Genomic DNA, 13,938 nt, shown 5'->3' with positions numbered 1-13,938 from the left:
TATGAACTGCCATGATTACTTCTTAAGTTCTGCTAAGTTGTTGTTAAATGATCCATATGCTATATTTATACTATACATATTTATAATTATTTATTATTTTTACTATAGATAAATATAGTGATATGTATTAAGTAAAACTTTTACTTAATATTTTGTATAAGTTGTAGTGTAGTAGGGTGATCTTTTTATAGATTATCTTCACAATACAAGTCTCATACTTACTTAAGTAATGCGAGACTCTTGTATTGCCTTGGCATGATTATTACCCTACAACTTACACAAAATATGCACTAACAAATTTAAAAATTAATTACATAATTTTTAAATTATAGTCATATTTACAAATTTAAATTTACAATTTAGGTCAAAAAATGTGTTTTTAATCAATTTTGAGCCCAGGAATAATTTTTGGGCCTAATGGACTGTAGTCTATTATTGAAGTGGACAAGAGGCGAGGCGGATTGAGGTCCGTCTAGGCCCATGCAGTGGTGGAACCCCCTGGCCCATACGGGGCGGGGGGCAGGGAGGGGGCTACCCCCTGCACCATATGGTGCGAATAACACCTCTATTTTTTGAGATATTTCAATAAATGAGGTACTATAATGATGTTGAACCTTTTTATTGGGCGAAAGGTTATGAATGTACGTAACATTCTTGACCTACGAGAAATGATTCTAGGATAAAAGAAAAAAAAAAAAAAACCTAGAATGATTCCTGGCCGACTCTAGAGTTCAGTAGAAGTTATTTACTACTCTGTTTAATACTTGATGCTACATTTCTTTGTTAATTGTTTGAATTATTTATTTGTCATAGCTTGCTTATTTCGTGAACTCTTGGTGTGAAGTTAGCTTTAGAAATAGCACCGAACATACGAAGCAATGCGCACCACGAGAAGTCCGCATAATCACAACACTAATATCAAGTGGTTGACTAAGGATCTTCTCTTTGGCATTGTAGTTTGCTACTTGCCATTTACGAAAAAGAAAAAGCAATATAATGTAAGAGCTCTGCAAAGTGTGGTTATAAAGCTTGTTCTTGATCCTTCTTGCATCTTTGAAACTTGGTTAAGATGTAGTCACTCTCTTTTATTAAGTGGTAATGATTATGAGTTTATGAATTTTATCCACTAATCTTCTTAACGTTACTTCAAGAAGGGTCTTGATACCAATCAAGACTTTTTGAGTGCAAAAACAACAGAAATAGCATATCAAGAAGGAATAGCATGTCATGAACGTGCAAGATTTGAATATAAGAAATTATTCGTATTTAACGAGGCCATGAATATATTATGTACAGAGTGTGAACGTGCAAGAGAAGTATTTGCTGGAGGGGGAGAGTTTTTACAATTATTCTTAAACAACAGACCCCCTTTCCCAACAAAAACAAAAAAAAAAAACAAAACACCTTAAAAAACCAATAAAGATGAGTACGTCCATGTTCCATCCAAATCCAATTCAGTTCCTCTCCACTTTTTCTTGGCCACAGAGTCCAACCTTTTCACTTCCAATCAAGCATGTCTAATAACCAGAGAACCTCTTCCTTGGAAGTCGCAGCATCACAGAAATCCATTTCAATCCCAAAAACATCAAGAACACCTTCATTTCCATCTTCCATGAAAAGCAACGAAATCCATGCCCGGATACCTGAAATGAAAGGGTGGGAAGGAGAGAACTCTAAGTAGTCAAATGCCATGGCCCTATGTGCTGTCCGATCTATGTAATCAAACATGGATTTATCAATGATACGAGCAACCCTATTGGAATCCTTGCGCTCCACAAGCACCGAAACACTAACAGTCTGGTTCATAGGAACTGTGAATCTTGGCTCAACAGGAAGTGTCATCTTGTACTCAGGACCCTCCAGATGAAATCTAAGCATGTTACAGATTCCTCGGGGAAGGATCTTGATACCAGTTTCTAAAACAGGACCTGGGACTACATCGGAAAACAATAATCTATCTTCGTTCCAAATGTCAATAAAAAATTCCAAATCATTGAAGGACAGCCTTGGGGGGAGAAGAGTTCGACTATGCTGGCGTCTACAAAAGGTTTGATATAGTTTGTAGTAGGTTAAAGTTGGTGGGTTAGGCCGTTTGCAGATTGAAGGCCATCTCTTGGCATATAGACATTTCCAAAAGTAATCATTTCGGGCTATGTCTCTCCACTGCTTACATACTGCCATACATGAAGCAAGGTCCACACCCTCTAACAAAGGAAAAATGACCTTCAGAACTTCTTCATACGTCATTTAAGTTTACAAACAGCAAATAGAAGCAGAGAGATCTGCCCCTGCAACCACTTATGGAGTTGGAGGACCTAAAAGCAGTAGATTGAGATATATGCCCTCTGAAAGAAATGAAAAGTCAGGTATTAACAAGCAATCATGTAAATACAAATGTGCACTCAAGAACTATTTACAAAATGTAAACAAAAAGAATGTCAGCATATAAATAATGCATTAGAAATCAAATGCACATCACAGTAATGGCAACAGTCTATAAATTAGCCAGAACTAAGGATTCAACATCCTCAAAGATTAAGCCTGTTTACCTAATAAAAAGATATTATCAAGCTAGCAATGGTTTAACCAAGTCAACCTGCTGAACAGCTATGAACTTTCATGTAGCTCCCATCATCTTGGAATATTTTTCTGGAAGTATGATAATTTTAATACTGAGTGAAAAGGCAGTATGCAAGTACAAGAGATCAGCTCGAGGGTTATGGAATGAGGTATTTAGTAGACTAGACTTGGGTTGGGTTATGCCTGAGACAGTAGTGGTGATGCTGGCTAGTTGGATAGATCTAAGAGGTAATCAACGGATCAAGGCTGTATGGAAGATGCTTCCTATTTGCATCATGTGGTGTGTGTGGCAGGAGCAAAATGAACGGACGTTCGAGGACAAAGAGAGATCAATGGAGGAACTAAAAGCTTTCTTTTTTAGAACTCTTTGTACTGAACATGGCTTTGCCTATTCTTTAATTAATATACTTTTACTTATTAAAAAAAAAAAAGTACAAGAGATCAATCTACACAGGGCTCATTACTAATGTTTGTAAAAGTAATACTTGGCATTTCTTGAGTCACATTAGAACTCCCCCCCACCAACCACAAGAAATGTATTGTATTGCTCAATCAAACGAGATCAAGCAACTTAAAAGGAGTTTAACTTTTGCCTCTATCTTATCCGCAAGATCATCCCCTTTGCACTTTTTCAATCAAAACCACATAACCTTCATATTGTAACGAGGGTCAAGCACGAAAGCAATATAAATCATCAAGTTGAACCTACCTGTACTGTCCCAATGCTTGTCATACTTATTTTTCATATTTTTACTCAAGGTATTAGTGATAATATCATTTTTATTGATGAGAAAGTCTCTAAGGCATATTTCCCAAAGTCAGTTTTCTTCACCCACTTGTTTTAATGAGCAGTAGTGTAGACCTACGCTTTAGATGTCGCATATCAACAATCAAGTTTTTCCGAAACTTTAAATATTAATTTCCCCCTCATGAAGGCGGCAACCATGATGACGCGCGCAACTGCACCACTCAATGGTCTGACTCGGCCGCCGTAAGAGGCTCAATGCAAGCATTCTCACTGAGTTCATTTCTAGGGCTGTACAAGTTACAATCAGATCGTTGGAGGTCCCTGGCTGAAGAGGGGATAGAAAGTGATAGTGCTGCACTAACTGAAAGATAAAGCCCCAGTTTACCGTTTAGCAGACAATAAAACAAGAAAAGACGAAAAATAATTGTTGGATCCTAAACCCTTAGCTAAGGAAACCATTTGCACCAGGCTCAGTTCAGTCAAGATTTTGCTTTCTTTATCAAGTCCCAAAGAATTAAGAATCTAAAGAATAAACAATTTCAGTTTCTTTTCCTTTCCAACATTTCCTTGGCAAACAAACAGAGCACAAGTAGAGAAATGGCAACGTAGCTCCTAAACTTAAAGATTCAGCAAAACAAAATGTCGCAATGTATGACTTAAGAGATTCAAAATCAAATGAAAGATAATTGGAACTGATTCAATGGAATGGGAAACGGATTCGGTTTTCAAAAGAATAAAAGGATTCAAGGAAGGCTTTTTTTCTTAAAATACAAAAGGCCTACCTTTAGAACGAAGGATCAAGATCTCAAATTGAAAATGCAGAAAGGGATGTGGGAATGAAATTGTAGCTGCTATCTCTCCCCTAAGAATTATTTTGTATTTCCCTCCGTGGAAGAATTTCTACTTGTTCTTGAAGATCAAAATGATTGTAAGCCAATTTGTTTTAAAAAGTTTAATCCGGTTATGGTTACCAGGTATCAACCTGGTACCCACATTCTGGTAGATGCAGGTATGAAATCCGAATACCAGTCTAAGTAAAATCCAGGCAGATACCTGTGCAGATGAACCAGGTTTTCCGAGTTCCGGACCAGACCTGTGATACCCCATATGATATGGATAAAGGTGGTTGGTGTATGAGATCTCACATTGCTTGGGAATGAGGAGTTCTTGCTCTTTATAAGATTCCAATGGGGCTCCAATTGTATCATTGATTAGTCCTTTTAGAATATAAGCTATGTAGTCTGGGCCTTCTATTGAGGCGTTACAAATGGTATCAGAGTCTATCTCAATCAGAAATGTAGAACTTGAGCCATGCCACCTACAATGGACAGACCCGACGAGGAGGATAGATTGTGATACCTCATATGATATGGATAAGGGTGAATGGTGTATGGGATCCCACATTGCTTGGGAATGAGGAGTTATTGCTCTTTATAAGGTTCCAATGGGACTCTAATTGTATCATTGACTAGTTATTTTAGAGTATAGGCCATGTGGTTTGGGCTTTCCATTGAGGCGTTACTAGACCGGACCAAAAAAGAGGTCCTGATGCACAGCCCTAGGTCTAGGAAATCCTAAAAACCAAAACTAGAATGCACGATGGTGCTGCCGTCCAATATGAGGGGATCCAAAAAAGAAATCCTCAAACTCCATGTTTTTCTCTCAATCCTCAAAACTTTGATCAGTCAGCTCCCTCCAAATGCAACACCCAACACATTTCGTGAGGGGCAGATTGGGCATGTAATCCCGTCATGTAGTTGCAGATGTACCCATGTGCATGCATATAGGTATAGAATAACCAGAGGTCCAGAGCCTTAGGCTTCGTTTGGTTCTTAAACTCATCTCAACTCATCATTACAACTTTTTCAAATTCTAATACAAAATATAATAAATAATTCAACTTTTTCAAATATCAAAATAATAATAATATTACAAAATAATATTCTAACAATATTTTATCATCTCAACTTAACTCAACTCAGTTCAACAACATCCAAACGCAGCCTTAATGTCAACGTCAGAACATTCCAATCACTCTTACAAAAAAGGGAAAAAAAATCCAGTCACTCTTAACTTATTTGTTGACCAAAATTAACACTTCAAATAACATCATAAACAAGTAATTCGGATGCCACATTCTTGTTTCAAGATCTAATCTAAGATGCATAGTTGGAAGTAATAAACGGGGAGAAACTGGAGCCACTTGTAATGAAAATCAATTATTCGCGTTATGCGAACATAATACAAAAACTTCCTACAGTACATATCCCAAATCCAAATATATATATAAAAAAAAAAAAAATCCCAAATCACCATCGTTGACCATTCCTCTTTTATTTTTATAAATAATTTCTTACAATTTTTTTTTCGAAGTTATAAGTTCTTACAAATTGTTCACAGTCGTAAACAATAAAAGAAGCAACCAAACTTATAAAATCCCAATAAAAACAAAAATTCGATTCGAGGAAATTTACGCGAGAACTTTAAAACCCTAAAATACGTAAATTTATGGAGAGAGGGAGAGGGAGAGATCCAACCTCAGATCGTGACGAAGAAGCTGCTAAAAAGTTGGGAATTCGGCTATAAAGAGCGAATATTTCAGCGAAGCCGAAGCCATATAGATGTGAAATTGGAATTCTCGAAGAGATTTTTTTGAACCTTAGTTCGGTGGAGCCCCCCAGAGAGAGGCGGCCGGGAATATTATAAATTATAAGGGAAAAGATTCTATTACGTCACGCCTGTTTGAAAGTTGTCTAGTCTCTCGCGATTAGGGGGGCAACCGTCCCGTTCGGACTTATTTCGGAGAAATTTTGAAGTCTAATCCGTATATATGGATTCTGAAAATTTAAGAATTCAAGGAGTTCGATTTATTATCAAAATTAAAATTTTTTATTTTTTCGTTTTCGGCCTGATTTGATCTGATTTTTTGATTTATTATTTATAAACATGACATTATATATATTTAATATTATAATTCTTTTATATTAAACTTAATTGTGAGAATTTAATATTTATTATTGATAATTACTAATTCTTTAATATTCAATTATAATAGTATAATATAAGTAGTGTCTAACTTATTAATGACATTAATAAACTTGAATATATAATAAAATTAGAATTTTATGTTATATTAATTAGAAATGTAGCATATAATATATACATATACTATAAAAAATTAAAAATATATATGTACCAATCCAGTTCGGTTTAAATCGATTTTCAAAATATAAAAATCGATACCGCACCGGTTTAAGACCGGTTTTTATTTTTAAGAACCGATACTGCACCGCACCGGTTACAAACTGGACCAAACCCACCGGTTCGGTTTGGTTCGATTCGGTTCAGTTCGATCCAGTTCAACTGGTTTTCTTGTTTCTTACTCCCTTACTAGCGATAATGCAGTGTTTATTTATTTATTTAACTTTCTTTATATTGGTAATATTATTAGAGTAGCATTACTTTTGATAAACTAAGGAGTTCTAAGATATAAGATTTAATGGAATGGGAGTCTCCAACAATCATCTCAAAACCAACAAATACAACACAAGTGAAATAATAATAAAAAAAAGAAATCTAGAGCCAGAAGTTTGGGTCCCACCCATTTCTCACAAGGGGAGGCCGCTTGAAGCGGTTTTTACATAACCTGATAAACAGACTATAAGACTACGGCTAGAAGTCGCTGTGAAATGATGTGTGTTACATTTTGCTGGGTTGGACTGGCTGAAGTAGACTTTCACGACCACTTTATCTTAATCATTAGTTAGGGAAAGCATGAATATAGGAAAATAGCAACTAGAAAATGAGTCGAATCACTAGCGAAAGACTGCCACTAGCTGTGAAGAAGTGTGTAGCTCACGCACCACCCATGGCAGTAAAGTAAAGGTCGGATCTAATAGATCTGAGACCGCTAACCTCGATGGCATGGTGGCGTGTGAGTCTCATGCGCAATGTGAGCTGCATGTGAGACATACGCGCCTCTTTTGAATAGTTTTCTTCTACCGTCTAATAGATCGACGACTGGAGAATCTGATAGTGGGGCTCGTGGGGGTGGTAGGAGGCTGGTGGACAGCAGATTGGCACATTTCGGTGCTATGGGGGGAAACTAAAGAAAAACCAAAAAAAAAAAAAAACTTTAGACAAGTCCGACGAAGGCCAGATAGGGGGAGGGAGGGTGGAGCTGACTCTCCACTCCCTTTGGTTTAAATGACCAACAAAGGCTAAAGTTATAAGCATTCTATTTAAGAGTTGATGAATTCTATGTATAAGTTACTATTTACTTTTATACCTCACACTTATAGCTTTTTTTTTATGAAAAGAGTTTTGCTATTCATCATTCCACACACCATACACCATATTTTTTTAAAAAAATGTGGTGTGTGGAGTGTGGGGATGATGAGTAGCAAAACTCCATTAAATTACTTATATATTAGTTGAAATAATAAAAAATATTAGTAATTTAATAATAATATTTTTTTCTATTTTTTTTATATTTTACAATTCTACCACTTATATGTTAATTAATACTCAAATTATAATTAACATATAATTGGTAGAGACAAACTATAATTAAGTACCAGAACCATATGAGTTTCAGAATTTATTTTTTTTTGTTGAAGTATGGGTGAACAAAATTAATTAATAGCAAAACAATAATTTAATGTAAAACAAATTCAATGCAAGACGTTTAACGAGGGACAACAACACTTCAAGTGCAAAGTGACAAAAAGAGACAGGAAGAGCAGGATAAAAAATTCATTTTTTATAGTTTTGGTCTAGTTACAGTAAACATTAAATATGACTTAAGGCGTTAGTTTACTGTAGCTAAAAGTTTTTTTTTTTTTTTTTACTACATTTACATAATCCAATACAATATATTTTTGGACTCTATTATTCAAACTTCTCATTTTTTTTGCATTTGCATATTTCAATGAGACTACTCTAAGCGTACCTGTCTTCGAAGATAGGGAACAAAATGAAGAACAATTCCTCTAGTTTTCCAATACAATATCGGCCTCGAACTCGATCGTTCTGTAACCCAGGCTCATAACAATTTTACATAAAATCTTGAAGAAAAGAATAACCAATGGGAGCTTCGGGGTGGTGGGGGACACCTCAGATGCTAAAGTCAATATGCGATTTCCTTATGAGGACTATGAAATCGAAGTGCCAAGGTGTTTGAACCCCTCCCCTCACTGTATATATACTTGGTCGAGAGCAATTCTCAGGAAGGAAATTGTGGATATGTCACTCTATTCTCGAGCTGTGTGTCACTGCCAGCTCCTTGCTGTGCAACAGATTTGCCAGACTCGATCGTAAGGACCACTAACAATCCAAGGGGAACGTCGTGGCATGCCTAGCCTCGAGTTTCATTAAATGCTTACTCTTCACCAGTAGGTTATCTACATACACCTCCATGTTTTGGTCAATCTGCTGCTTGAACATTCGGTTGACTAACAGTTGGTATGTGGCGCCAACGTTCTTTAGGTTAAATGACATGGCTTTGTAGTAGTAGAGTCCTCTATTCGTGATGAAAGCCATCTTGTCTTCATCATCAAGACTCATCTGAATATGATTGTATCCTGAGTATGCATCCATGAAACTGAGGAGTGGGTGATCAACCGTTCAGTCCACTATCAAATCAATGCGAGGTAAAGGGAATCTGTCTTTGGGCAAGCCTTGTTCAGGTCCGTGAAGTCAACACACATTCTCCACTTCTTGCTCTCCTTTTTTACCAGCACCGCATTAGAAAGCCATTAAGGATAATGAGCTTTTAGGATGAACCCTACCGCAAGGAAAAAGGTCCATTTCCTCGGCCATAACTGCATACTTTTCTTCCGGAAGCTTCGGTGCTTTTGGTTGACCTTTCTGACTGTGGGGTCCACACAGAGGCGGTGTTTGATAATTAAGTTGTCAATCCCAGGCATCTCGTTGTGACTCCAGGCGAACAAATCATGGTGCTCGACGAAGAGCTGCTTCACGGCCTGCCTTAATTCTGGGGCCATTTTGGTCCTTACCCGCACGGTGTGCTCGAGCCTTTGTTAATCTATGGAACCAACTCCAAGGGCTTATTGGGTTCCATTTGCTACAATGCCTGCTCGTCTCGAATTTTCTCATCCCATTCGGCTAGGGTCGACAGCGAAGGTGGTCTGGCTGCCTCCTTTGCTTCCCCGATCATCTTGACATCCTTAATTTCATGCCTTAGCTCCTGGGCGTAGCATTTCCGGGCTAGCACTTGCCCGCCGCGGACCTCTCCCACCCCCAAGTCCGTGGAGAGTTTCATCTTGAGGTGGTAAGTGGAGGTTACCACTCTTAGGTTGTTCAGGGTTGGACGACCCAGTATTGCATTGTACGATGAGGGGGCCTTCACTCCAAGGAAGTCGACCATCGTGGCTGATGTCCTGGGAGACTTCCCAGCCAAGACGGATAGTGTGATGGCTCTCATTGGCTGGACGATGTCGCATGTGAAGCCCTTGAGCGGCATCGGGCTCGAGAGCAATTGGTCGAGGTTGATCCCCATCTTGACAAAAGCTTCTCAGAATAGGATGTCTGTCGAACTTCCATTGTCGGCGAGGACCCTTCAGGTAGTGAAGTTGGCAATCTGTATGGTAACCACTAACGCATCGTCGTAGGGGTGGAGGATGCCTTCCTCATCCTTCTCACAGAAGGTTATTTCTATTCCCCAAGTGTGCTTCCTGGTACCGGTCGTGACCCTTTCCATTGTGAACACCTCCTCGTATCTAGCCCTTCGGGCGTGGGCCCTCCGAGCCGACCTCTTCCTGTGTATCCTCTCGCGATCATACGGATCTCACCCACTAGGTTGTTTGCCTTTGCTGGGCTTCGGCGTTGTGGGCTCCTTTGGGCCTCTCACTCTACCGGGCCCTCGGATGACCACCCTCACAACTTTCCTATAGATCTGTTGTTTGCCACCGCCAGTCTAGCAGGCCCTCCAATGCCTCCCTCTTTCGCTTCAAGGTATAACAGTCCTTAGTATTGTGCCTGTCCGTCAGGTTGTAGGCGCAGTACTTGCAACTCTCTTGGCCCCTCCGTGGCTCCTTCCACAGGCTCGGGGCGCATTCGCCTCCTACGACTAGGATCATGTGTGCATGGGCCCACTGCGGGCCCAAGCGTATGTGTTGCCCCTTCTCTTGGCCTTTTAGGTTCCCTTCTTGCCCCCTTCACGATTCGACCAGCCTTTCTGTCCAGTGGCCTTCTTGTCTGCTTGCTCTAGCTCAATTCTCTAGGGGACTGTCAAGGCCTTGAAGGTGTCTTCAGCATTAATGAAGCCATCGGCTCCGTCCATAAATTCCTTTAGGCCTCGTTTGTTTTCAAGAAACATCTCATCTCATCTCACTTCATCATTACAACTTTTCCAAATCCCCACACAAAATAAAATAAACAATTCAACTTCTTCAAATTCCAAAACAAAAATAATATTAAAAAATATATTCTAACAATATTTTATTCAACTTTTTAACTTTAATCTCATCTCATCTCTGAAAACAAACGAGCCCTTAGTGTTGTGGGGGTTCTCCGGGCTAACTTGGTCATGAACGGGTTTCGAGGCCAGATCCCCCCCAGCAGGGCTACCAGAGTGATCTTCTCATCCTGGTCATCCATGGTCATACGCTCTCGATTGAACCAAGAGAGGTATGACTTTAGGCTCTCATCGTCCCACTGCTTCACTGTTAGGAGGTAGGCGGCCGGATGCCTCTTCTTTCGGCTCTCCATGAACTGCGTCAGGAATAGATGGGCCAGCTTTGACGAAGCTGTCAATAGTACCAGGCGGCATGGATCCGAACCAAGCCCTCGCCGCCCCCTTTAATGTGAGCGGGAATGCTCTGCACATGACTTCTCCTGGGAACCTGTGCAAGGTCATGTGGGTCTTGAACATTTCCAAGTGCTCCAGAGCGTCCTTGGACCCGTCATACACATCGACTTGAGAACTTTGAATCTTGGGGGAGAGGAATCGCTATGGCTTCGACTCTATACGGCAGGTCTTGTCAACACTTTAATTGTACATATGTATAGATTGAACAACAAAAATTAAAATAGGGGGAAAACTTCTGACTTCTTCAAGAATCGATCAAAGAAGTCGCTAATTAATTGTTAATCCATTAATATATTTTGAATAACCTAGGTAGCAAGCTAGCATTATAACTATAAATTTTTAACTACCCTATTATTTGCGTACCAGAAATATGTAAGTACTGAACTTAGGTGTCGTTTGGATGGTGAATTAAGATAAGATGTGTTAAGATACAAGTTGAAAGTTAAATAAAATATTGTTAGAATATTATTTTTTTAATATTATTATTGTTTTGGAAATTGAAAAACTTAAATTATTTTTTATATTTTGTGTGAAAATTTAAAAAAATTGTAATGATGAGATGAGATGAGACGAGACGAGACGAAATACTTTTACAATCCAAACGAGAAAAATTATATATAGATATGGATGGTGCTACTCTACCACTTAGAGTAGAGTAGCACCGTTCATAAAAAATAGCTCAAGCTGTGCATTTCCAAATGAATTCAAAGGCACTCGTGGGAAGATTGTAACTTGGGCACCTCAACCAATTAAGAGTCTTGAATCACCCCTCTGTCGCCTGTTTTCTAAGCCATTGTGGTTGGACTTCCACCATAGAAGGTTTATCAAGTGCTGTGCCTTTTTTGTGCTGGCCCTTCTTTGCTGGACATGATGTGCATTTGCGATGTGTGGAAGGTTGGAGTAGGATTTGACCCTGTTGAGAATCATGGACTCATTCGGCACAGTGAAATTAAGAAGAAGGTTGATATACTGTTCGGCGATGATAAAGAAATTAGGTATTTTCCAGCGCTCAAAATCGTCGCCAATACCCATAATAATCGCTGCAATTGATCATTTTCAGCGATTTCTAATTTGTTGCATGTTCGACGAAATTAAAGTGCCTTTTTTTATCAATTTCAGCGATAGATAAAAATCGTCACAAAAAATTACTATTTGCGACGATTTTTTTCCTTTGCAACTGTCCTAAAAATCAACAGAAATGGCCTTTCCGTTTATCATTAAATCATTGAAAAAAGTTAATTGCGGCGATATATATTGTCACAAAAAATGTTAAAATTGCCGTAATAGTTGTTATTTTTTTCCAGTGATTTCAGTTATCGTCACGAAAATTCATTTCCAATTGGGTAAATGACGCCTAAAAACAACATTTCCTGTGAGTAAATGTCGCCGCAAATAAGTTTACGCGACAAAAATTGTTTTTACGGCGACCTTTACTCGCCGCAAATGCTGTTTCAGAAAATATAAAAAAAAAATGCACAAAACAGAATACATAAAAAATATAATACACATCCAAATTATATTTAGTATGAAATTTCTAGATGGCCACACAAAGCTCAAGCTAATTGCAATTTAACATTTATATCAAACAATAATTAAGAACTACTAAATAAAAAAAACACCCAAACAATAAAGAGAGTGAATGAGAGAATAAAAAGTACCTTGATTTAATATCCATAGCAATGCTTTGCTGCTGCAAGCCTGCAATGTGCCTGTAGTATTACCCTCAATTAGAGTTAGGCAACTTCTTACAACTCCACGAAAAAAAGTAACATTCTTACAACATTCTTGGAAGCTGTAAATGTTACCTTTAGATAAAAGCACTGAGATCAAGCAAAAGCAAGAACTTTCAGCTTGTGAGTTGCCAAACATAAGTTAGTAATTTAAGTTAAAGTCTAATGTACAAGCAACCAATTAACTAACTAAATCTAAAATCTACAAAATGAATGTTAGTGCAATTGGATAACCAGACCTATCACAAAGAAAATAATTCACAAGTACAGAGTGAATGAAAGAGCTGAAAACAACACATACATTTTCCTTTGCTTCTTAATATAGTACTTTGACATAAGAAGCACCGACCCCAACATATATTTTCACAAACTAAGAGTACTAGAGGCCTCAAGAATTGGTTTTGACAGTTGGACATGCTCCAGTGCTTGAACTAGAATTTCCCTAGATTTTTTTTATTATTATTACTAAAAACCTAACAATAAAATTAGGAAAGAGAGATATTAGCCATAGTATGAAGTGTAAATAATAAAAAACAAAGATCTATGACCAATAATTACTTCATGAGCAAATGTCCATGGAGAAATCATATGGAGCAGCGAAACAATTGCCTAATTTTGTCAAACATATAAGAAAATACTTTTTTTTTTTTTATAAGTAAAAAAGGAAACCTGCATAACCTATTTTCTGAGTTCTACCTCACATCTCTTAGGCTACATGTCTAAGTTTTTTTACTTGATGTATATAGAAATCTATCATTATTATTCGAATGCATAGAGAAAACAAATGCTACTTCTTCAAAAGTTAAAAACAAAGGGACAAAGTACATTTGCAACTGCCTTAGGAGGGTAATCTCCGTTAAGTCTTGTATCAACACACTGCTTAACCTTGTCTTTACTAAGTTTTGGTGTAGCTTGTAAACAACAAAGAACACTCCAAAGTCACTAGCATGAAAAGATAACCAAAGAAATATATTTAGTTGTTTGAATTGTACAAGTTCAGACACATGGGTTTGAAAAAATATACTTAGATATAAACAGATGTTCATGCA

At 37.9% G+C, this 13,938-nt stretch overlaps 2 protein-coding genes across 3 annotated transcripts; both read right to left on the bottom strand.

The window, feature by feature from the left end:
* Positions 1-1,251: 1,251 nt before the first annotated feature.
* Positions 1,252-6,088, bottom strand: LOC121252299 (F-box protein At5g39250). Of its 2 annotated transcripts, XM_041151890.1 has the most exons (3): positions 4,856-5,139; positions 4,382-4,421; positions 1,252-2,345 (listed from the first exon to the last, which is right to left on the bottom strand). In XM_041151890.1, exon 3 carries the CDS (start codon positions 2,245-2,247, stop codon positions 1,498-1,500), a length of 750 nt encoding a protein of 249 aa, XP_041007824.1. In that variant the 5' UTR covers positions 2,248-2,345; positions 4,382-4,421; positions 4,856-5,139; the 3' UTR covers positions 1,252-1,497. The 2 variants fall into 2 exon arrangements, with proteins under 2 accessions (XP_041007824.1, XP_041007822.1); XM_041151888.1 differs by lacking the exons at positions 4,382-4,421; positions 4,856-5,139 and adding an exon at positions 5,866-6,088.
* Positions 6,089-9,413: 3,325 nt separating this feature from the next.
* On the bottom strand, positions 9,414-9,848 carry LOC121252386. The gene has a single exon (XM_041151991.1). It carries the CDS (start codon positions 9,846-9,848, stop codon positions 9,414-9,416), a length of 435 nt encoding a protein of 144 aa, XP_041007925.1.
* Between the last annotated feature and the right edge of the window lie 4,090 nt (positions 9,849-13,938).

Source organism: Juglans microcarpa x Juglans regia, chromosome 2S (assembly GCF_004785595.1).
Source record: "Juglans microcarpa x Juglans regia isolate MS1-56 chromosome 2S, Jm3101_v1.0, whole genome shotgun sequence".
Classification (NCBI taxonomy): Eukaryota; Viridiplantae; Streptophyta; class Magnoliopsida; order Fagales; family Juglandaceae; genus Juglans; species Juglans microcarpa x Juglans regia.
The sequence above is the reverse complement of the archived record's forward strand: the minus strand, read 5'-3'. Positions and strand labels throughout refer to the sequence as shown.

Excerpts from the sequence above, each read along its gene's own strand:
- LOC121252386 (XM_041151991.1), bottom strand. The coding sequence starts at position 9,848 with ATGGGGATCAACCTCGACCAATTGCTCTCGAGCCCGATGCCGCTCAAG.
- LOC121252299 (XM_041151888.1), bottom strand. The coding sequence starts at position 2,247 with ATGACGTATGAAGAAGTTCTGAAGGTCATTTTTCCTTTGTTAGAGGGT.